The 24,152-nt window shown below is 56.5% G+C and overlaps 2 protein-coding genes across 2 annotated transcripts in view; one reads left to right on the top strand and one right to left on the bottom strand.

The window, feature by feature from the left end:
* ACLY (ATP citrate lyase) overlaps positions 1–1,058 on the bottom strand; it is a gene marked incomplete in the record, with an annotated part of 46,502 nt that extends 45,444 nt beyond the window's left edge. Inside the window, 1 exon segment of the mRNA XM_070060699.1 lies at positions 923–1,058.
* Positions 1,059–11,176: 10,118 nt separating this feature from the next.
* Positions 11,177–24,152, top strand: part of ODAD4 (outer dynein arm docking complex subunit 4) — a 33,627-nt gene continuing 20,651 nt past the window's right edge. The window contains exons 1-7 of the mRNA XM_070060898.1: positions 11,177–11,389; positions 13,786–13,917; positions 14,133–14,283; positions 15,349–15,410; positions 15,678–15,843; positions 18,123–18,347; positions 18,524–18,731. Coding sequence (XP_069916999.1) covers positions 11,276–11,389; positions 13,786–13,917; positions 14,133–14,283; positions 15,349–15,410; positions 15,678–15,843; positions 18,123–18,347; positions 18,524–18,731 — 1,058 coding nt within the window. The 5' untranslated portion in view covers positions 11,177–11,275. The remainder of the gene's footprint in view (positions 11,390–13,785; positions 13,918–14,132; positions 14,284–15,348; positions 15,411–15,677; positions 15,844–18,122; positions 18,348–18,523; positions 18,732–24,152) is intronic.

Genomic DNA, 24,152 nt, shown 5'->3' with positions numbered 1-24,152 from the left:
CAGGATGGAGAGGAGGGGTGGGCCGACAGCCCTATGCACTCCTCCCCGCTACTGGTCCAACATCCTCTTCCCGGGCAGACCTCCAGAGACCCCCGCAACGGCGAACTGCGCCTTGGTAGTGCACAGTATCTGCCAAGGCTGGAGGGGGCAGCAGACGCTGGGCTGGCCCTCCGCCAGCTTCCAGGCGAGGGCGGCGGCAGCATCCTTCAGCCCCCAGGACCTGGCCGGCTCAGGGGTGGGGAGGGAGGCGTTAACCCCGGCCATCTGTCGCTTAGGGGCTGGCACCCCCAGAGCGACGAGGGCTCAGCCCGCGCCGCCACCCTGCTGCCAAGTCCTTGCGGCCAGGCGAGGCCTCGGCACCCTGGAGCGGCCCGCCCAGCGTGGCGCGCCGCGCCCGCTCCCTCCACTTCGGAGCGTGCATCTCGATCCATTCCTCCCCCAGAACTACCAGGAAGGGCCTGAACCGGGCTTGTGAGGGGCTGCAGCGGGGCGAGGCGCTACTGCGTTCTCCATCCGTCCGGTAGAGGGACGCGGATGGGGGGGCAAAAGAAGGCCCCACAAAAGCCAGAGGCGGCTCGAAAGCTGCCCCCGGGAGGAGGCGAGGGCGCCAGGACCAAGCAAATCCAGTTTGGCGGAGGCAGGAGAAGCAAGGATGGCAGCAAGCCCCGCGCAAACTCCCGGGAACCGGAACGTGGAAGCGTGGGGGTGGGGGTGAAGGGTCGACACGCGGCCACAGGCCGGGGTCCGGGCCAAGGCAAACCTAAAGCTAGGACCCTCGAAACTTCCAAGCAGGTGCAGGGAGGGCGCGCGAGCACCAAGTCGACGTCGGGGGAGGCGGTTCCGGGTCGCGGGTGGGGAGGCAGGAAGCTCCCAGGGCGAGTGGGGGGGTGTCTTGCCCGCGAAAACAGCCGCCTGCACTCACCTCTCTGCGAAAGTCGGTGCGCGGCGCTCCCTCTACAGGGACCGACTCACCCCCACTACCCGGAGCGCTCCAGCCGCCTGCAGCCGCCCGGGATCCGGCTTTTGTCCCGGTCCAGGCGGGCTTCTCCCCGCCCCCATCGGCTCACGACGAGAGCGGCGCCGCGATTGGTCACACGCGTTCCCTAGCCTGAGCGCCAGGGCTCCTCCCAATTCGCTGCGGGCGTGGCTCCGCCCCCGGGGGCGGGCCCCAAGGCCTGCTGGGACTTGTAGTCTCGCTGCCCAGACTGCCTCAGACAGCTAGTGGGCACCGCCTCTCGGGAGCGGGCGGGGCTGGGGCAGGGAGGGGCGGGACCTCGGGTGGGGAGATGGGCGGGGCTACGCTGGGAGGAGACCCTACGGGGCTGGGGGCCGTGGCCTGATCGCTTTGAGGGCTGGGCCCACCGCGGCTCTGACGAGGGGCTGGGGAAGGGGGGTTGTCGGCTAGCTCGGCTGCTGCAAGGCATTCGGCACCTGGCGTCCGCTTGCTCTCTCCCACGGGAGACACTGACGTCCGCATGTAATCGGCCACCCCTGGCCGGGTTGCTCAGACCCGCTTCTTAAACGGCGGTGGCAGCCGGCTTTCCTAAGCGCACAGGGGCTCATTCCAGTCCCTGGATCCAACGCGTGCAGCCGGCTGGAGCGCAGCTGATAGCCCAGGCTTCCAGCTCCGAACCCCCTGGGTGGGAAAGGGCGCCGGGGGTCGGGGCAAGCGAGCGGGGCCAGGAGGGTGCCTGGCTGCTCGCTTCCACTCATTGGCTCGCCTCTGCGCGGCCCCAGGCAGAGCTGGAAATTCCGGGGGCGATTCTAGCACAGCCAGGGGCCCCCTCTGGAGTATCTTCTTTCTACCCACTGCATGCTTAGTTAGACCCGGCAAGCAATAAACTGCCATCTCTCCCTTTCTCACTACTTGTGAGACGGGTCGCATTGTCCGAGCCAAAAACTGGGGCACCCAGTCAGACGGGTGCAGAATATTTGAAACCAGACAGTCTTTGGAAAAGTCAGGACATTCATTTTCTGCTCCTGCACTCTTGAATCTCCCTCGGGCACTTTCGTCCTGTAGGTCTCTCTGGCTCCTTGCTGAACCTGCAGCTGTCTAGCTCCAGGAAGGAGGCCAGAATCATGCACTGACCAGCTCAGGTGACAGGTCAGCCCAGTGTGCAGGGCCCGCTGTGCCTCTGCCAAGCACGCACAGTCACACTCACAGCGGAACTATGTTGCAAAACGCTTGTGGACCACAAGCTCTGTCAACCTCTCCCCAGCCCCAATGCAGCCGGTAAGAGGAGAGCTGAACCTGCTACCCATGCCTGAATCCAGGGCCCCTGATGATGGCACTCCACTCTCTCCCCTTAAGTCCATCCTTTGGAAATAGCATGGACATTGTATTTAGGAAAACTCACCTGTGCCACATTTATTCCTCTGTAGGAAGATGCTTCCCTGGGGAAACAAACTGGAACAAACTCTGCATGTCAACTGGGCAATGTCAACAAAAATTTGCATTGCATTATCCTTTGCCACAGCAATTCCATTTCTACCCATTTATTTCTCAAGTGTGCTTGCATATGTGGGCAGAGAGGGATCCTTCCTGTCTCCTTCATTGCTGTGGCTCCAGCCCTTGGAAGAGCACCTGGCAAGTCCCCCATCTGGACACTGCTAGGTGACAAGAGTGTGTCTTGTCGCGAGGGTGCAGAGGTGCTAGCCAGAGGGCCCAGAGCCAACCACTGAAGCTTACCAGTTATCTCCGTGAGTCTATCCCAGGCCTCTATCCCCAACCCCAGCTTCCCCAGGAAAGACCCCCTTACCATTCCCCACCAGCACCACCCACTGCTGGCTCTACTGCTGCAGACTCATGAATCTGGGACCCATCTTCTCACCCTTCCATTCTCTGACTTAAAAAGCTCTAAACCCTGAGGCCAACATTGTGGCAGAGCAGGTTAAGCTGTAGCTTACCACAAAGGCATCCCATACCAGAGTACTTGTTGGAGTCCCAGCTGCCCTGCCTCTGATCCAGCTCCCTGCTAATACACCTGGGAAAGCAGCAGAAGATGGTCCAAGTACTACCCACAAGGGAAACAAAGATGAAGCTCCTGGCTCCTGTCTTTGGCCTGGCTCAGCCCTGGCCATTGCACCCATCTGGGGAGAGAACCAGCATATGGAAGATCTCTGTGTCTCCCTCTTTCCTTTTGTTGCTTTGCCTTTCAAATTAAAAATAAAGGAGGGGCTGGCACTTCAGTGTAGCAGGTAAAGCTGCCACCTGCAGTGCTAGCATCCCATGAGGGCACCAGTTTGAGTCCTGGCTGCTCTACTTCCAATCCAGCTCTCTGCTATGGCCTGGGAAAGTAGTAGAAAATGGCCAAGTCCCTGGGCCCCTGCACCCCCATGGGAGACCTGGAAGAAGCTCTTCTGGCTCCTGGCTTAGGATGAGCCCAGCTCTGGCTGTTGTGGCCAACTGGAGAGTGGAGCAGCAGATGGAAGTCCTCTCTCTCTCTCTCTACCTCTCTTCTCTCTGTGTAGCTCTGAATTTCAAAAAAATAAATAAATCTTTTAAAAAATAAAATTAAAGGAGCCAGCATTGTGGCATAGTTGTGATAAAGCCACATCCCATATGGGCACTGGTTCAAGTCCTGGCTGCTCTGCTTCCAATCCAGCTCCCTGCTAATGGTCTGGGAAAAGGAGCAGAAATGGTCCAAGTGCTTGGGCCCCTGCCGCTCAAGTTGGAGACCTAGAAGAAGCTCCTGGTTTTGACCTGGCCCAGTGCTGGCTGTTGCGGCCATCTGGGGAGTGAGCCAGTGGATGAAAGACCTCTCTCTCTCTCTCTTTCTCTGTAACTCTGATTTTCAAATGAAATAAATAAATCTTTAATTTTTTTAAGTAAATAGATAGCCAGATAAATTGAAAAGCTCTAGCTAGACCCTTTCCTTTGTCCCATTTCAGTCACCTGCCCCCACTTCTGGGCAGGGCTGGAGGACAGGCCCATGTTGCTGCGTACAGAGTGTTACAGGCACCGGGCACCCTACCTCAATTCCAGAGGCCTTAGACTGCGAACGACTTCCCTCTACACTTTAATGCATTTGCGCTAATATCGATGGAGCATTTACTAGGTGGACGGTGCAGGTCCTGACACACTCCTCCCCGCAAGCACTTGAGCTAAGAGTCATCATCGTGTGAGCCTTATGATGATCTCCGACCCCCAGCCCCTGTCTTGTCCCCTACGCCCTCTCCAGGGGAGGAGGTGGGAGAGAACATCCGGCCGGCCTCAGGTCTTCCTCACCTGATGAGAGTGTGCCTTGTTTATCTTGGCGTCCCTAGTGCCTAGCATGGGACCGGGCATATATTTGGCACTCACCGCATGTGTGATTGAATAAACACCAGATTGCACTGTGAATGGAAGGAAGCAGCTGTAGGGGGAGGGTGGAGGGAGGAGGGAGGAGGACAGAAGGGGCTACGTGAGCCTCCTCAATCCACCTCTTTTCTTGAGCAGCTGGAGGCTAGGGGCTCCGGCAGCGGTGTGCTGGGGTCCGCTCTAACGTTTTAATGCAATTTTTAAAAATGACTTATTTATTTACTTAAAAACAAAGGTACACAAAGACAGAGAGACACACTGGTTCCTTCCCCAGAGAGACTGATCCCATCTGCTGGTTCACTCCCCAAACTGGCCACAAGGGCCAGGGCTGGGCCAGGTGGTAGCCAGGAGCCTAGAACTCCACTCAGGTCTCTCGCGTGGGTGGCAGGGGCTCTGATACTTTGGCCATCTTCCACTGCTTTCCCAGTCACATTACAGCCGGGACTTACAGAGGCCACCCCCCGGGAAGGCCACCCCGCTGGGAAGCCGAGGGTCAGCCAGAGCGGCTCCTTGGACAGCAGTTACCCGCCTAGGGGACACAGCACACAAAGATCCTTTGGGTGGACCAATGGGCTCCAGGCTGCCCCACCCCCAGAATCTACCCCCACTCCATTCTCCTGCCCTCTGAAACACTACCACTGCTCGTCCCCACTGACCCTGGTGCTCACAAACCCCCTCCTCATTCAGGAGAAACCTGTGCAGCCCTCCACGGGGGATCACATACCCTTGACTTTTACTTGTGACACATTTAGCCTCGTCTCTGGATGAGTTCGTCATTTTTGCTTCTTGCCTCTCTTTCATCATGTTCAGTGTTTCAGAATTCTCTCAAGGGCAGGCAGGAGCAGAGGTCATGGTACCAGACTCTGTCAAGGCTGAAGTCTCTACCCCATGACATCGATCTTAAGAATTTGGCGGGGGGGGGGGGGGTGGCGGGGGGGATGGCACAGCAGCGTTGTGGCACAGTGAAGTTAGCCACCGTTTGTGACACCAGCATCCCATATCAGAGCTGGGGTTTGAGACCCAGCTGCTCTACTTCAGTTTCAGCTCCCTGCTAATGCACCCGGGAAGGCAGCAGAAGATGGCTCAAGTGCTTGCCCCCTATGTGGGAGACCAGGATGGAGTTCGGGGCTCTCGGCTTTACCCTCGCTCAGACCTGGCTGCTGTTACCATTTGGGGGAGTGAATCAGTGGGTTCACTATCTCTGTCTTTCCCTTGGCCCTTTCAAATTAATTAATTTAAAAAATAACTTGGGTGGGCATTTGGTGCTGCAGTCAAGATGCACTCGGGACGCTCTCGTCCCGTATCAGAATCCCTGCGTTTGAGCCCAGCTCTGCCCTGACTCCAGCTGCCTGCTGTTGTGCGCCCCCAGAAACAGCAAGTGAGGACCCAAGTGCGCCTGACTGAGTTCCCACCTCCTGGACTTGGCCCAGCCCAGCCCTGGATATTGCCAGCATCTGGTGAGTTAACCAGCAGATGGAAGATATCATTCTCTGTCTTTCGAATAAATACAATCTAAAAAAAAAAATTTATGGGGCTGGTGCTGTGGCATAGCGGATAAAGCCGCCACCTGCAGAGCCGGCATCCCATATGGGTGCTGGTTCGAGTCCCTGCTGCTTCACTTCCAATCCAGCTCTCTGCTGTGGCCTGAGAAAGCAGTAGAAGATGGCCCAGGTCCTTGGGCCCCTGCACCTGCGTGGGAGACCCAGAAGCTCCTGGCTCCTGGCTTTGGATTGGCGCAGCTCCGGCTGTCACAGCCAATTGGAGAGTGAACCAGAAGATGGAAAACCTCTCTCTGCCTCTGCCTCTCCTTCCCCCTCTGCATAACTCTGAGTTTCAAATAAATAAATCTTTTTTTTTTTAATAAAAAGAGTTTAGATGTTTGGAGGCCCTGCTGCAAGCATGGGTTGTGTTTCCTCTCCTCCCCAATTACGCAGGTGCTCGCTCCCTCAAGTACACCTATCCCCAGGGCTGCTCATCCAAGGTTCGGTGTTCACAGGTCCCTAGAGCAGCAGAAGCAAAAGATACCTCAGAAGTCCAACCCTCCAACACTCTTACTTTGTAACGGAACTGGGGCCAAACAAGCGCCCTCTTGCAGATGAGCGGGTAGATTGATGGAACCACTTTGGAAACCGTGTGGCATCATCTAGTAAAACTGAACTCACAAGGTTGGCATTGTGGTGCAGTGAGTTCAGCAGCCAACTGCAACTCTGCATCCACTGTGGGTGCAGTACTGAGTCCTGGCTGCTCCACTTCTCATCCAGCTCCCTGCTAGTGTGCCTGGGAAATTAGGGAAAGATGGCCCAACTGCTTAGGTCCCTTCACCCGTGTGGGAGACCCAGATAGAGGCCCTGGTCTCAGCCTGGCCCAGTCCCAAATGTGGCCATTTGGGGAGTGAAACAGCAGACGAAAGGATTCTCTCTCTTTCTCTCTCTCTCTCTCTCTCCCCCTCTCTCTCCCCCTCTCTCTCCCCCTCTCCCTCCTCCTCCCCCCTCCTCCTTCTCCCCCTCCCCTTCCCCTTCCTCCTCCCCCTCCCGTTCCCCTTCCCCTCCCCATCCCCTCCCCCTCCCCCCTCTCCTTCCCCTCCCCCTCCCCCTCCCCCTCCTTCTCCTCTCTTTCTAACTGAAAGTGTCCCATACACCTAAGGTCCTGCAGTTCCACTCCTAGGTGTATACCCCTGAAAGTCTCATACACGCGCGTGCTGGGAGACACATGTGAGATTGTCCCAACAGCACCATTTCTGTCCCCAACCTCGCCTCTCAAATAAACACAAGTACCAGGAGTTTAGCATACATTACTGATAGCTCATGGTAAAGGAACAGTAATAACGTGTGTGCTTTCTGGCACTCTACAAGGCGCTTTATCTTCTGCGACATCCCAGTGGGGGAAGGAGCCAGGCAACATCTTCCTGGTTTCACAGATAATAAAACACTGAGGCTAAGAGAGGTGACAGGGTTTGTCCCAGGCCACAGCACAAGGATACCTGGGACCCTTAGCAGAGTGAACAGCACTGGAACTGTTCCCACTGCTGTCAGCCATTTACTAATGGCTCCTCACATCACTTCTTCATGTCATTTTTTTTTTTTTTTTTTTGACAGGCAGAGTGGACAGTGAGAGAGAGAGACAGAGAGAAAGGTCTTCCTTTGCCGTTGGTTCACCCTCCAATGGCCGCCGCGGCAGGCGCGCTGCGGCCGGCGCACCGCGCTGATCCGATGGCAGGAGCCAGGAGCCAGGTGCTTTTCCTGGTCTCCCATGGGGTGCAGGGCCCAAGCACCTGGGCCATCCTCCACTGCACTCCCTGGCCACAGCAGAGGGCTGGCCTGGAAGAGGGGCAACCGGGACAGAATCCGGCGCCCCGACCGGGACTAGAACCCGGTGTGCCGGCGCCGCTAGGCGGAGGATTAGCCTAGTGAGCCGCGGCGCCGGCCATGTCATTTTTTTTTTTAAGATTTTATTTATTTGAGAGGTAGAGTTACAGACAGTGAGAAGGAGAGACAGAGAGGTCTGCTGGTTCACTCCAAAAGGCCACAACTGCCAGAGCTGGGCGGATCCAAAGCCAGGAGCTTCTTCCAGGTCTCCCCGATGGGTGCAGGGATCCAAAGGCTTGGGCCACCTTCTACTGCTTTCCCAGGCCATGGCAGAGAGCTGGGTTGGAAGAGGTTCAGCTGGGACTTGAACTGGCGCTGAAGTAGGATGCTGGCGCACACAACCCTGCAGTGGTTCCCTTTCACCCAGGGTAAAAGCTGCACCCCCTTCCCCATCCCCAAGCCCCAGCCACTGCCCCCACCCCCAGCCATACCCACTGGGTCTCCTTTAGTGCTCTCAGCCCAGAGAGCTCCCCTCAAATGCTTACCAGGCCCCACCTCCTTACCTTGGCCCCAGGCTGTCCCGTGGGAGGAGGCTCCCTTAGACCACTCTCAACTTGCTGCTACCTACTATCAGTCTGCTTCCGATTCAGGATTTCCTGTTCTTCTTCTTCAGTTCCAGTTTTGTTTGTTTCTTCCACAGCACCTCTTTCTGATAGGCTCTGTAATGTCTGTATTTTGTGGGTTGCCTGTTTTCCTTCTCCCCTGATGGGACGTAAGCTGTGCTGGGCAGGCCTTGTGCCTCAGCGGGTTAAGCCTGGCCCAAGTCATTTTCCACGTGGGAAACCAGGATGAAGTTCCTGGCTCCTAGAAATGGCCCGACCCAGACATGGTTCTTGTGGCCATTTGAGGAGTAACCAGCAGATGGAAGGTTCCTTCCCCTTCCCCCTCTCCCTTCCCTCCCCCTCCCTCTCTTGGGATGCCTGCATCCCATATTGGAATGCCTGGTTCAAGTATCAGCTACCCGGCTTCCAATCCAGCTTCTTGCTAGTGCACTTGGAAGGCAGGAGATGGTGGCTCAAGTGCTTGGGTTCCTAATACCTGTGGGAAACCCAAATGGAGTCCCTGGCCCACCTCTGGCTGTTGTGGCCATTTGGGGAGTGAACCAGCTGGTGGACTCTTTCTCTCTCTCTCCCCCTCTAGCTCTCTCTCTGGGTCTTAGTCTGCCTTTCACATACACAAATAATGCATCTTTAAAAGAAATGTAAGCTGGGGCTGGCGCTGTGACATAGCGGGTAAAGCTGCCACTTGCAGTGTGGCGTCTCGTATGGGTACTGGTTCAAGTCTCTCTCTAACCCTTCCCTTCAAATAAATAAATAAATATTTTTTAAAAATAAGGCTGATTCTAAAATTTATGTAGAAAAGCAAAGGACCAAGTACACTCAAAACCACTTTGAAAAGGAACAATGGGGAACTTAAGCTCCATAATTTCAAGACTTATTTTAAAGCTATGGTAATATGTTGGCATAAAGACATGGGTTAATGGAGCAGAAAAGGGTGTAGCTCTCTCCCCTCTGTGTAACTCTGACTTTCAAATAAATAAATAATCTTAGAAAAAATCCAAGTCTGGGGCTGGTGCTGTGGCATAGAAGGCTAAGCTGCCACCGGTGATGCTGGCAGAAGGTGCCGTCCTTGCCCCAGCTGCCCCACTTCTGACCCAGCTCCCTGCTAATGGTCTGGGAAAGCAGCAGAGGATGGCCCACGTGCTTGAGCCCCAGCGCTCAAGTGGGAGACCGGAAGCTCCTGGCTCCCAGCTTCAGCCTGACCTAGTGCTGGCTGTTGCGGCCATTTGGGGAGTGAACCAGTGGATGGAAGACCTCTCTTTCTGCAAAAAAAAAAAAAAAAAAAAAAAGTTTTTATGTTGAGATAATTGTAGATTCATATGCAGTTCTAAGAAATGATGGGGATGTCCCCTTTACCCATTTCCCCCAGTGGTAACATCTTGAAGAAATTTAGCACAGCATAACCAGGAAATTGACACGGATACAGACTCTTGATTTTAGATTTTCAGTTTGATAGCACTTATTCTTGTGTGTGCATGCATGCATGTGTGGTTAAAGAAAACTTTGACTGTAATTTATTTCATTTCTACCATGTGCCAGACAGTTGAATTCTGGAAATACAGTTTTTAAATAACATTTATTTATTTTCATCTACTTGAAAGAGTGACAGATTAAGAAAGAGAAATTTTCCACCTGTTGGCCCACGGCCAGGACTCAGCCAAGCAGTGCATCCGGTACACAACAGTGTTGTGGGAACGTGGGAACCTACAGGAACACCCCGTCCCCTTGTAGTCGTGTAACACACACACACACACACACACACACACCCACACCCACGTGTGTGGGAGAAAGGCCTGCAGCCCAGCAGCTACAGAGGAAGCTCCAAAAGTCCAGAAGCCCAGCATTTTGCACTTCAAAGTCCTGCTCAGACCCTGGTCACCTCCCAGATGGTCCCAGCCCTTCCCCAGGAGAATTCTCTCTCCTCAACACCAAATGGGTTATCTGATTCTGATAACAGGGGCAAGAAAACCTTCACAGATGCCCTAAGGGAAACCCTCTACTCTACCCAGTGCCAGCAAATCTGGGGAGGAATTTGCTGATTTTCACCCAACAAAGCTTTCCACTAGGACTCCCCATCCTTTGTCCTGGAGGAGAGGGGGGAGATGGGTAAACACCCTTTAACACTCGGGGTCTAAAACAGACTGCAGGCTCAGCTCTCTGCCCCTCTGCTGAGCCGCCCACCTGGTCTGGCCAGGTGTAATCTCTCCATTCAACCTCCTAACCTTACTGACCCTGGCACTCACTGTTCCTTTCATTCTGACAGATGCAAACGCCCCAATAAAGCCTTATCACTTCGCTCTGTCTCACGCCTGAATTCCTTCTCGAATTCCTTCTCGCATGAAGACAAGAACCCCACGGCTTCCACAGCCTTTTCTCCGGGGACAGCAGCGGCGGTTAAGGGCTGGGGAAGATGGCCAGGTAAGGCCCGCCAACAGCAGGTGCTCAATGCAAGGGTTAAACCGCATGTTGAAACCAAGGAGCCTCTGGCAAACTCTCCGATCCCTAAGCATTCCAAGGCTTCCAGTCATTTGGCAGCTGGAACAGTCAGGGTTCCGGCCCGCGTGCGCCTCGCGCAGGGTCAGGCACTCAGACAGCGAGGGCAGTGAGGCCCAGAGGACTCAGCCTCCAAGCCCACTGCTCTCTCCCCGACGGCCACACACAGGACACAAGTCCCTTCCACGTATGCCTTTTCCCTTATTGGAAATTTGCCTGCAACCCTCTTCCTGTTTTCTGGGCTGCCCTGCAGCGGAACTTTTCCACGTGGCCGCCAGGCGGAAAACCCACAGAGCGCGCGAGAGCGACGACTCGGACCCGCAGCCGCCGGCCACACGCTCGCCACTCCCAGCCGCCGCGGCACCGCTGCCCCGGCGCATGCGCACGCCCGCGGCGGCCGGGCCCGGACCACGCCCCGGCGCGAGCTGGGGGCGGGGCCGGAAGTCGCCGTGCGGCTCTCCGTTGCTAAGAGACGGGGCATCCACAAGCCGGACCGAGGTTCTCCAGCCTCTCTCTTCCTGCCTTTCCGTGCTCCGGCGGCTCCCCCGGCGCTCACCATGTCGGACCCCGAAGCTGACAGCTTGCGAAGCACCTTTCCTTCTTACATGGCGGAGGGCGAGCGGCTCTATCTGTGCGGGGAGTTCTCCAAAGCCGCCCAGAGCTTCAGCAACGTGAGTGGCATTGGAACCCACCCGTCACGCAGCAGCACTGCCCATTACCGATTCTGCGGAGAAGCCCGCTGTTCCCGTTACTCCTGACTGATCCCCAGCATTGCAGATAAGCCCCGCGCTTGCCCATTTTCTAGCAGTTCCTACTTGCGGCCTCCGTGCTCTTCCCTCGCTTTTACTTGAATATGTTGTAGTTAGCCAGCTTTCTCACAGACAGCTGCTGCAGGTTCCCGTTGCTGGCTGGGAGACTGGCGAGGAGGCTGCGTAGAAGCTGTGAAGTCTGGTATGCAGCTGCCCGGCGAAGGTGTTAATAATTAGCGTTGTTGTAGTGTAAATTGCACTACCAGAGCCTAAAGGAACTGCGTGCCAATTTAGGACGTTAGGCACACCGCTAAGCACAACACAGGCTTATGAGGGAGGTACTATTATTACTCCATTTTATAGATGAGGAGAGGACTTAGAAGTTGAGCAGCATGCCCAAGGTCACTGAATTAGCAAGTAGTGGAAAAAGGATTCCAAGCCAGGCCCTGAGACTCCAGGGCTGTGCTGTACATGGACACATGTACATGGTAACATGTTCTGAGGTTGTTGTTAAAGATTTATTTAGTTGAAAATCAGAGTTACAGAGAGACAGAGGGAAAGATACCTTCTATCCCCTGGTTCATGGCTCAGATGGATGCAAGGCTGGGCTGCACCTGGCCCAAGTCAGAAGCCAGGAGCTTCATCAGGGTCTCCTCTGTGGGCACAGAGGCCATGCACTTGGGCCATCTTCCGCTGCTTTTCCAGGTGCATTAGCCGGGAGCTGGATCAGAATCAGAGCAGCCAGGACTCAAACCAGCGCCCATACGGGATGTCAGTGTTGCAGGCGGTCCCAAGTTTGTTTAAGATAAGACTTACTTATTTTTTTTACTCAAAAGGCAGAGGGAGAAGTAGAGGCAGGGAGAGAATCTTCCATCTGCTGGGTTCACTCTCCAAATGGCTGCAATGGACATGGCTGGGCCAAGCCAAGCCAGGAACCAGGAACCCCATCCAGGTCTCCCACGTGGGTGGCAGGGCCCAAGTACTTGGGCTATTATCTGCTGCTTCCCAGGCACATGAGCGGGGAGCCAGATCAGAAATGGAGCAGCTGGGACTCAAAACTGTGCTCCAGTGTGGGATGTCCGCATCACAAGTGGTACCTCACCCGCTGCACCACAACACCAGCCCCCCCAGTAAGTGTTCTTAAGGCTACAGATGGGCCACTCTTGTTCCAGATGGAGTGGTAGGAGAGCCCCCTAGCCAATTCCAAGACTTCCCCTAAAGTCGAGCTTCTCAACTGCTACTCAGAGGCTTTTGTCTCTTTCCATCACCAATCACACCTTCAGACCAGAAATGGTGGCCGGAGAGGTGGAAATTTGAGTCCAGGGAGCTGGTGCTGTGGCACAGCGGGCAGGGCTGCCAGCTGCAGCATCAGCATCCCATATGGGCGCCAGTTCAAGGTCAGGCCATTTCACTTCTGATCCAGCTCCCTGCTGATGTGCCTGGGAAAGCAGTGGAAGATGGCCCAAGTCCTTGGGTCCCTGCACCTGCGTGGGAGACCTGGAAGAAGCTCCTGGCTCCTGGCTTCAGATCAGCCCAGCTCCAGCTGTTGTGGCCATTTGGGGAGTGAACCAGCGAATGGAAGATCTTTCTTTCTGTAACTCTGCCTTTCAAATAAATAAATATTAAAAAAGAACACTCGGAGAGAGAGAAGGTAGCCTGGCATGGGATGTGTCCTTTTCCAGGAAATACAGTAGCTGCCTCCTCTTCCTAGAAAAGCAGGCAGGTATGTGGAAGGGGTAGGTATGGCCTTGGTGCCTGACGGTCAGCACTGTACAGACTATGAGAAGCACTCAGCCCCTACTTGAGGGCCAAAATCAGTTTCAGTTTTGCTGACATTCTTGTCTTAATCACGTGCGACCATGATTCACTCTCAATTAGCTGCATAAAAAGAGAAAGCTAGTGGAAATGGATCACCCAAGTTGCAGACTGCCCTAAAATCCATTTTGTTTGCCTTTAGGATGCTCAGCCTTTGAAATTTGTTTTGTGAATCTTGTGCAGGCTTTTTGGATTTGAGATTGAATTTGGCACGCCCAGCACATCCTCAGGTTCTGTCGCCTGAGTGCTGGCGGATGGGGAATCTGGGCTGGGGTGGAAAGTCAGACTGTCCACAGGGTAGCAGACTCCCATGTCTCAGTCATGGCTTCCACAGCGGCTGGGATTCAGCCTCGTTCGGGGAGAGCCGACTGAACAGAAAGCTGTGGCGTTCTGCTTTTGGTGCATAGATCCAGAGGCCGGCGTGCCACTCTGCAGGAGGGTCTGGGCTGCAGAGCTTGCCTGCCCTTCCTGGTGCCTGCTAAGCTGCCCGGCTCCTTCCTCAGGCTCTTCACCTGCAGAATGGGGACAAGAACTGCCTGGTGGCCCGCTCCAAGTGCTTCCTGAAGATGGGGGAGTTGGAGAAGTCCCTGAAGGATGCCGAGGCTTCACTGCAGGGTGACCCGACTTTCTGCAAGGTGACTGCGTGGTGGGAGGATCCGTCTTGCTCTCGGCACTGCCGGCACTGCCGTTGCCTCTGGTAGCCTCTGGTTACCTCTGGTTGCAGTAGTTGAAGAACCAGCTGGACCGCCTAGTGTTTGATGTCATCCTCTCCCTGCCTCCCAACCTGACTCCCAAACCCAGTCCTGTGAGGCTGTACCCGTTCACCTTGATTTGACTCCTCTCCTTCCAGGGGATTCTACAAAAGGCCGAGACACTGTACACCATGAGAGACTTCGAGTTTGCCTTGGTGTTCTATCATCGGGGCTACAAGCTGCGGCCTGATCGAGAATTCAAAGTTGGGATCCAGAAGGCCCAGGAAGCAATCAACAACTCAGTGGGAAGTGAGTGAGCGCGAGGACGTCGGCTTTCCTTTGCGAACATTGTGCAGCCTTTCAGACTTGTCGTAAGGCACTCTCCCCCTAATCCAGGGAGGTTCTTAGAATCCTTAGGTTTAGAGAGAGGCCAGAGGTACAGTGGGTGAGCGGCCACTGCCAGGCCTGCGGGGAGTCACACACTTGGGTTTGGCCACCACTGAGGGTGCTGAGGATTAGGAACTGTCTGCTGGGAGGACCAGTCCCTGCTCCGCTGTGCCAACTGCTACATCATCTGGTTTTTCTCAGAGCTAGATTCGAAGGGGATATTTCTTATATATATATATATATTTTTTTTTTTGAAAGGCAGAGTTAGAGGGAGAGAAAGAGAAGGAGATCTCCCATCTACTGGTTCACTCCCCAAATGGCCCCAACTGCCACGACTGGGCCAGACCAAAACCAGGAGCTTCTTCCGGGTCTCCCACATGGATGGCAGAGGCCCAAACATTTGGGGCATCTTCTGCTGCTTCCCCAGGCCATCAGCAGGGAGCTGGATCAGAAATGAAGCAGCTGGGACATGACCTGGGGCCCATAGCGGATGCCGGTGTTGCAGCAGCAGCTTAACCCACTATTCCACAATGCCGGCCCCGGAAGGGGGCTCTTTCAAAGCGGGCCTGTTCTTAGCCTGGAGTCACAGGGTAGAATGGGGTCTAAGCCCAGCCTTCCTAGGCCCTGGTTTCCTCCCTCACCACCTGCCTACGAAGGGCTGGCCTTACCCATCGATTCAGTGGCTGGGGAGGGAGGGAGACGAGTGAGTGCCCATGTGAGTGGCAGAGTGTAAAAATGGCGTGGGACAGGGAGTTTTGCCTGCACCCAGGGCGTCTCCTTGTTTGGAAACAAGGCTGGCAGGGCCGGGTGGCTTCTAGGAGAGCATTGAACCAAACAACCTGCACGTCTGCCCGCTGGGCTGGCTCAGGGCCAACTTTGCCACAGTCTCCACCATCGCCCTGCCACAGGCTGCCATTTCCACATGAAACGTGTGAGAGGTCGTGTGTGGGGGCCCGGCCAAGCTGGCTGCAGCTTCTGTCCCTGCAGGTCCTTCTTCCATTAAGCTGGAGAACAAAGGGGACCTCTCCTTCCTAAGCAAGCAGGCAGAGGTAAGGACCCCGGTTCTGAGGCCGCGTGGGCCTGAGAAGCACAGGTCTTGCCTGGTAGCGATCCATTTCCAGCCATCGCAGTCAGCCGTGGGATTCCAGAGGGCTCTTAGGAGTCTAGCTGTTGCCCAGCCCGGCATGCTCCATGGTTCTCGGCCCACAGAGAGGTCCCGGAGGAGGAGGAGGACCCTGGGACCGCAGGCTCGGGGGCCGTGCCTGAGCGCTGGCTCCTTGTTGAGGCTCTGTCGGGTGTTGTTCCGTTTTCCCCAGAGTCTGAAAACCCAGCAGAAGCCTCACCCCGTGAAGCACCTCTTACACACCACCAAGAGGGAGTCCAAGCGGAGGGGCTCGTTCAAGAGCGAGAAGACCATCCGCCAGCTCCTGGGAGAGCTCTATGTGGACAAGGAGTATCTGGAGAAGCTCCTGTTGGATGAAGGTTTTGGACGCTTTGTTGGCAGCGGGGACTTGGGGCAGAGATCTGGGGTAGATGCTGAACACGCGAGCCAGAGGCCGAGCCTGTCGAGTGGCATTAGCAGCATGTAGCTATGGGCAGGGTTTAGGCTTTGCATTCTCATTTCGCAGGTAAGGAAACCGAGGCACAGGCCTGAGGAAACACCTTAAGTAGGCAAGAACATGGCTTGTGTTCTGATCCAGCAAAGTCCAATGTCAGCGCTGGTGCCCTTAAGTGCAAGGGGAGCTGGGAAGGGACGGTAGCGACCTGGGCTCCTACACCACCATGCTCTCCTGAGCGGCACCCCCTGGGCCTTCACTGTGTACGACGAGCAGAGCAGTCCGGCAGGCTGGTGCTTGGCTCCGAGGCTGTCAGTGCTGGGGTGTTCCCGTCTCCTTTCCTACATAAGGAAAGAGAGGTCACTGACCCAAGGCTGCGAGGAGTTAGTGGTGGCGTGGACACCAGAACCCAGGCCTCCTAACCACCAGCCCAGCACTCTGCCCACCGTGCTGTGCTGCCAGGGACAGGATGCAGGACAGCGTCTTAAGTGGAAAACCTCACGTAAACTTGGGCTGGGAATAGTGCCCTGAGCGGATCAGCTGTGTCTCATCACATGCCTTCTCCAAAACTGGTTACCCAGGGTCATCTGCAGGCCTCCCCACAGGGTTCCCTGCAAGGTCACTGGTTGCACATTGGCTGGGAGCAGGAACAGTGAGTGCCACTGCTCTTCCCAGGGCCTGCTGTGCGGGGCAGGGGTGCCTGAGCACCACCCCCAGTGGCCTTGCAGTGTTGCTACCAGCTTTAACCTCTGGCCAGGCTGCAGGCAGAATGTGGCACACTTGGCACTGACAACCTGGATCAGGTCGTGCATGTAGACTCAGTCTTCCACACAGACACAGCTTGAGAGAGGAGAGTCCTGGGGCTGGAGCTGTGACTCTCTCTCTCTCTCTCTCTCTCTCTCTGTCTCTCTTTTCTTTTTTTAATATTTATTTATTTATTTGAAAGAGTTACACAGGGGGCCGGCGCTGCAGCTCAATAGGCTAATCCTCCGCCTGTGGTGCCGGCATCCCATATGGGTGCCAGGTTCTAGTCCCAGTTATTTCTCTTCCAGTCCAGCTCTCTGCTGTGGCCCGGGAGTGCAGTGGAGGATAGCCCAAGTGCTTGGGCCCTGCACCCGCATGGGAGACCAGGAGGAAGCACCTGGCTCCTGCCTTCGGATCAGCGCAGCGGCCATTGAGGGGTGAACCAACAGAAAAGGAAGACCTTTCTCTCTCTCTCTCTCTCTCTCACTGTTCACTCTGCCTGTCCAAAAAAAAAAAAAAAAAAAAAATTACACAGGGAGAGAAGAAGAGGCAGAGAGAGAGAGATCTTCCATCTGTTGGTTCACTCCCAATTGGCTGCAACAGCCAGAACTGCGCCAATCCAAAGCCAGGAGCCAGGAGCCAGGAGCTTCTTCCAGGTCTCCCACGTGGGTGCAGGGGCCCAAGGACTTGGGCCATCTTCTACTGCTTTCCCAGGCCCTAGCAGAGAGCTGGATCGGGAGTGGAGCAGCCGGGACTTGAACTGGCGCCCATATGGGATGCCAGCACTGTAGGCAGCAGTTTTACTCACCACGCCATAATACCAGCCCTCCCCCTTTTTTTAAGGGAAAGGGTTTACTGGGGGAAACCCGACAGACTGGAGGGAAGGGTTGAAGAAGGAAAAGAGGGAGAAAGAAAGCCTAAGAGAGAGATCAAGAGAGAAAGCGAGATACAGACGTCGAGAGAAAGAGAGCCCCATGTTCAGGAACAGGTCCTCTTAAAACTTTGCCAGGGGGCGGGCTACCCCTTCTCTTTTTTTTAAGAGTTATTTTTTATTTGAAAGGCAGAGTAACAGAGAAAAAAGAGGGAGAGAGAGAGAGATCTTCCATCTTCTGGTTCACTCCACCAGATGCCTGCAACAGCCAGGGCTGGGCGGGGCTGAAGCTGGGAGCCAGGAGCTCCATCCTGGCCTCCCACGTGGGTGGCTGGGGCCCAGCTGCTTGGGCGCTGCTGTGGACGCTTCCCTCGCGCTGTCCACCAGCTGCCCCTCTGCTAGCTCCTCACATCTTACATGAGAGGCCTTCACCACGCGAGTGCCTGCAGGGGGCAGCTCTGGCCCCATCCTGGCCTGGATGCACCTCCTCCTTCACCGCTTCTGCAGCTCCAGGGAGAGCACCTCACAGATGGCCCCACAGCAGGGCCCCCGGCCCCCCTGGACGCCTCCTCACCCCGGTTCCCCCACAGACCTGATCAAAGGCACCATCAAGAGCGGCCTGACGGTGGAGGACCTCATCATCACGGGCATCAACTACCTGGACACCCGCAGCAACTTCTGGAGGCAGCAGAAGCCCATCTACGCCAGGGAGCGGGACCGGAAGCTGATGCAGGAGAGGTGGCTGCGGGACCGCAAGCGCCGGCCCTCGCAGACGGCGCGTTACATCCTCAAGAGCCTGGAGGACATCGACATGCGTGGGTGGCCCTCTCAGAGGGCGCGTGGCGGGAGCAGCTCTCAGAGGGTGGGGGGCGGGGAGCAGCGCAGCAGGCCGCGCCCCTGGCTCCGCCAACCTGTGGGTGGGACTTGGGGGGAGAGGAGCCCCCCAGCCGGACGCCGCCCTTGCCGCCACATCCCCCCCTTCCCTTCGCAGTGCTGACCAGCGGCAGTGCTGAAGGGAGTCTTCAGAAAGCTGAGAAAGTGCTGAAGAAGGTCTTGGAGTGGGACAAGGAAGAGGCGCCCAACAAGGACGAGCTGGTCGGGAACCTGTACAGCTGCATAGGGAACGCCCAGATCGAGCTGGGCCAGATGGCGGCGGCGCTGCAGAGCCACAGGAAGGACCTGGAGATCGCCAAGGAGCAGTGAGTGCACTGGGGCCGGCAGGGACGCGGCCGCAGCCCTGTGGGCCTGGGGCTGGCTTCTGGTGGCCTAGCCCCCATCTTCTGCCCTGTAGAGTGGGTAGGGGTCACCTGCCGCAGGACTAAACGGAGGGGCCAAACCTAGACTGTTAGCTTTTTTATCGCAAAGAGAGGGGAGTGGCCCGAGTTGCCCGAAGCTCCCAGGGGCCTGGTCCTCAGGTACATTTTTAGTCTCACATCCCTTCAACAAACATACATTCAGCCCCAGCCATGCCCGGTGCTGCAAGCAGTTGAGAATACAGCAGTGACCAGATACGAGCAAGGGTCACTTCCCCACAGATATGGAACAAGAGGTGACATAGCTGACTGATGGCAGTCGTGGGAGGTGCCATGAAGGAACAGCAGCATACTCCTGGAGGACTTGAGTGAGTGCGGGCGCACACCGGGCCCGTGGGCAGGCCGTAGGGCAGGAAGACGCTCACAGCTGGACAGTGGGGCACTGCAGGATAGCCAAGAGGAGGCTGGAGGTATTGTACAGGGGTCGGATCAGGGAGGGCCTTGGAAACCACGGTGCAGGGGCACTGGAGACGGGCACACCTGGGCTCAGGGACTTGCACCGCCAGCTACGGGGCCTTAAGGCGAGTCGCTTGATCTTGCTCAGCCCGTGTACTTCCTCCTCAGTCACGTGGCATCACCAGAGTACCTCCCGTGCAGGAGAGTGAAATGCAAAAGTCCTTGTCAAGAATTTAGGACAAGGGCCATTGTGGCACAGTGGCTCGATACCCAGCTGAGCCCCAGTTCAAGTCCCAGCTGTTCTGCTTCTGATCCAGCTGCCTGCTAATGCACCTGGGAAGGCAGCAGAAGATGGCCCAAGTGCATGGGCTCCTGCCGCCCTCGTGGTAAACCTGGAGGGAGTTCTGGCTCCTGCCTTCAGACAGACCCAGTGCTGGCCGTTGCAGGCATTTGGGGGACGATGATGAACAAGTAGACAGAAGATCTCTTTCTCTTTCTTTCTCTACTGCTCTGCCTTTGAAATAGATAAAAATAGCTAAACGACATTAACATATACATTTCTGTTTTTAAATTTTTTAAAGTTATTTATTTAAGAGACAGAAAGCTCTGCTGCATTGCCCCAAATGCCTACAATGGCTGCGACTAGGCTAGACAGAACCTGGGAACCAGGAACGCCATCCAGGTCTCCCAAGAGGGTGACAGAAACCCAATTTCCTGAGCCATCAGTGCAGCCTCCTAGGATTTGCATTTGCAGGAAGCTGGAGTCAGGAGCAGATCCGGGTATTGAACCCAGGCACTCAGATACAGAGTATGAGTTTAACACGAGGCCGCCTGCCCGCCCGCCCTGTCCCGCGTTCGTCCCCAGGGGCTCAGCCCTCAGCTCCTCCTCCTGCTGCTCCCCCTGCCTCTGCTGGCTCTCCAGCTGCTCCCACAGCTCTCCAAAGACGACTTTCGTTTTCCAACTCTCCTTCCGCTGCTGACAAACAGGCATTAGCCCCTCGCCGCCTGCAGCCGGCACTCAGGCCCTCTCCACAGCCACCTCTGTGCTTCGCGCCCCCTCCTCTCCACCTCCACAAGTCCCACGAGCTGCTCCTCGCCTGCTCTCACCGCACTGAGCGAGGGTATCACCGCGTGCTCGCTCCAGACAGCGGTGAAAAAACAGCTTTGCAGCCAGACCGGGCTCTGAGTCCTGGCTGTGCCACTCAGGATCTGTGTGGCTTAAGCTGCTCATGGCTTCCGTTTCCTCACCCCGAGTGAAGGCGTGATGATACCGACTCCAGGGAGTACTGTGTGGACTCCCACGCACTAGCGACCTGGCCGTCTCCACTTCACCACACCCCTCTTCCAAGGCCTGGACCTGCATGTCCAACGGACTCCAAGGCATTTCTGCTGGAGTACCCCACAGCAGATGCACACCCACCATGTCCAAATTGGGGTCCCTTACCGTCTTTGCGTCTTTCACGCTCTGGGGCTCCTCTCCCCGAGGAGGGCGTGGTCGGCCCGCCGGAAGCTGCCCGCTCACCTCCCTTCCCTTGCTGGGCCCATGGTGCCTGCTTGGTTCCCTGTGCTCCTTGCCCGGCTCTGACCTGGGCTCCCTGCAGCTCCGCAGTCCTCCTGTGAAGCGATGGGCACAGCTCCAGCACCTTGCGCAATGCGCGGCCCTTCCCGGCCTAGCTTGCTCCGGCCTCCCTTGACCTGATTCTCTTCAGGGCGCTCAAAGGGCTGCCAGTCCTGTGCTCTGTCCTACTGCTCCCACAGTCCTGCTGCTCCCCGGCTGGGGGTAAATATCCTCTCTCTCCCCAGCACTTGCTTCCTCAGGCTGCCGCCTACTCATTCCTCCAGGCTCGCATGGGAGCCCAGCTCCAGGACAGGCTGCGTGTGCCCCCCGGGGGTGGGGCTGGGAACCCCGCCCGTGCTGCCTCCCACAGGTGCCCTACGGAAGGGGCTGTCTTCTAGGCCCAGCCCCTGCCCATGATGGGCCTGTAATGTGCGCGGCGGCTGAGAGGTAAACAGGTATCCTGAGCAATCTTTGCTCCTTTCTCCCAGCCACAGATGGGCCTCTCCTGGACCCTCCTCGTGAGTTCCACGTGCCCTGCATTCGCCCGTGTCTAAGTGGCTTCTTCAGTGCCCCCGGCCTTCAAATTCTTCTTCTTTTTTTTTTATTATTTTAAAGATTTATTTATTTGAAAGGCAGAGTTACAGAGAGGCAGAGGCAGAGAGAGAGGTCTTCCATCCGCTGGTTCATTCCCCCAATGTCTGCAATGGCTGGAGCTGAGCTGATCCAAAGCCAGGAGCTTCTTGTGGGTGCAGGGGCCTAAGGACTTGGACCATATGCTACTGCTTCCCAGGCCACAGCAGAGAGCTGGAGTGGAAGGGGAGCAGCCGGGACTAGAACCAGCGTCCATATGGATGCCAGCACCACAGGCAGAGGATTAGCTCACTGTGCCACGGAGCCATCAGCCATCAACTTCTGACTGCTCCGTAGATGACTTCACAACATCTCATGGCTGCTATAACTATTTTAAAATATTTATTTAATATTTGAAAGGCAAACTGACAGAAAGAGAATCTTCCATCCACTGGTTCGCTTCCCAAAATACCGGTGCTGAGCCCGGCTGAAGCCAGGAGCAAGGAGCTCCATCCAAGTCTCCCACGTGGGTGGCAGGGGCTCAAGCACTTGGGCCGTCTTCTGCTTTCCCAGCAGGGAGCTGGCTCGGAAGTGGAGCAGCCAGGGCTCCAACTGGCACTGCACCATGGGATGCAGGCATCCTAAGCAGAGGCTTAACCCCTGCTATTATTATTTATTACATATTACTGTTATGAACAAACGAATGCTTACAGCTTATTCACTCTTTCATCACACCAAAACGGAGCAGCCGTTCTGGACAGGCAGATTGACCTCAGAGGCTCTGGGAGAGCAGCAGATTCATAGCATGGTCCAAGGTCAAGGAGAGAGGCAGGGGAGAGCACTGCAGTCGGAGTGGGGGTGGAGACTTCAGAGAGGACAGGAGAGTGGACAGAGGTGGACAGTGGGGAGGGAGAGGGCACCAGAGGCCGAGAGGCATGGTGGGATGGAGGATTTGAGGAGCTGCAGTTGGTGTGGCAGAGCTGGGGGCCTGGACCCCTGTTGATAAGGCCAGCGAGGGTGCTGGAAGGGAATGCAGGGAGTTAATCAGTTAACAGCTGCAGGTGAAGCTAACACACAGACTTTGACAATCCTGGGTAGATGATGAAACTCTGCCCTACAGCCCGCCACAGCCGACCACAGGGCCACAGGGCCAGGGCCCTGTTCCTATTAACTTCCCCTGATGGCTCACCCCAGCCAATCCAGGAGCAGCCATGAGTCTCCTGATGCCCTGCCAGGAGTTGTCCCGCCCCCTCCTCTGTAGCCGACAGAGGTCCAGTGTGAGCGACTTCACGTCTTCCTCCCCAAAACGTCCATGCTCATTAAAAAAATGCTCTTGGCTCGGGTCCAGCAGACATTTCTTCAGCTGCCCCTAGCCCTGCTGTTGGTAGTTTGGGGACTGTCCCCAGACCTCATCCTTCTCCGGCTAGCACCCGGAGATCAGAGTCCCCTGGTCCCAGGGCTTGGGTTTCACGCCAGCCTGCAGGTCCTGAAGCCCCTGAAAGAGTGTTTACACAAGGACCACAGCGCTGTGCTTGACCCACAGCCGGGTGGCACTGGGAGCTAAACGAGAGAGGCCCCCACCCTCCTGCCCACTCCCCTGGCTCCTCCTCGGTGTATTTGCCCACATACTTAGGGGCGTACACCCATGCATAGGATTTTTTTTTTTTTTTTTTTGGACAGGCAGAGTGGACAGTGAGAGAGAGAGACAGAGAGAAAGGTCTTCATTTGCCATTGGTTCACCCTCCAATGGCGCTGCAGCCGGCGCGCTGTGGCCAGCGCACCGCGCTGATCCGATGGCAGGAGCCAGGTGCCCTTCCTGGTCTCCCACGTGGGTGCAGGGCCCAAGCACTTGCCATCCTCCACTGCACTCCTGGGCCACAGCAGAGAGCTGGCCTGGAAGGGGGGCAACCGGGACAGAATCCGGCGCCCCGACCGGGACTAGAACCCGGTGTGCCGGCACTGCTAGGTGGAGGATTAGCCTAGTGAGCCGCGGCGCCGGCCATGCATAGGATCTTAAAAATAAATGCAGTTTGTTCTTGTGGGTCTTGTTTGTTTTAAGGACGTTGCAGAAAGGGTCTCGTTCCTTGAATGGCCTCATAGAAAGGCCCTTTGCCATGGTGCCTTAACACGTTGACCTGCATCGCTGTGGGCAAGCATTCAGGTTGCTCCAAACAGTGCTACACTGAAGCTCTGTGGGATACAAGGCAGGCCCCAGGGACAGGAATGGCCTGGCAGGTTTGTGTGGGGACGGCAGCCCTGGCCACAGCGGGGAGGATGCATCAGCCGTGCGAGACGTGCCCAGGAGGGGTCACGCAGGGTGAGGGCCGAGGGGCCAAGACCGGCACCCGCCAGTCCCCAGGGTTTTGTTGTGGAGTCACGGGTCGGGTCGCAGGGGCGGAGAGCAAGTGCCCAGGCTGGCCAGGGAAGAGGGAGCCAGAGGACGCGCTGCCTGGAGGGACGGGGGCAGGGGGATTGCTGCTTTTGTGGGGAGTGTTAAATAAAAATTACAAGGGGTCATTGTTTAGGACTGAGCTCCTACACTAGGCCCTGGCAGGCCAGGCTGAAAAACCACAGTGGCATCACTTGGGCTGACTTGGGGTGCCCTCCAGCTCTCTGCTAATGTTGACCCTGGGAGGCAGCAGGTGGTGGCCAGCTGAGTCCCTGTCACCCACATGGGAGACCCAGCTTGAGTTCCCACACCCCCCCGCCCCTCCCCCGGCACGGGCCGCTGCGGAGTGCGCTGGCAGACAGGAGTTCTGTCTCTCAGGCTCCCTGCTGCTCCG

This window comes from Oryctolagus cuniculus, chromosome 17, assembly GCF_964237555.1.
Source record: "Oryctolagus cuniculus chromosome 17, mOryCun1.1, whole genome shotgun sequence".
NCBI lineage: Eukaryota > Metazoa > Chordata > Mammalia > Lagomorpha > Leporidae > Oryctolagus > Oryctolagus cuniculus.
Note: the sequence above shows the minus strand (reverse complement) of the source record. Positions and strands in the feature narration are given on the sequence as shown.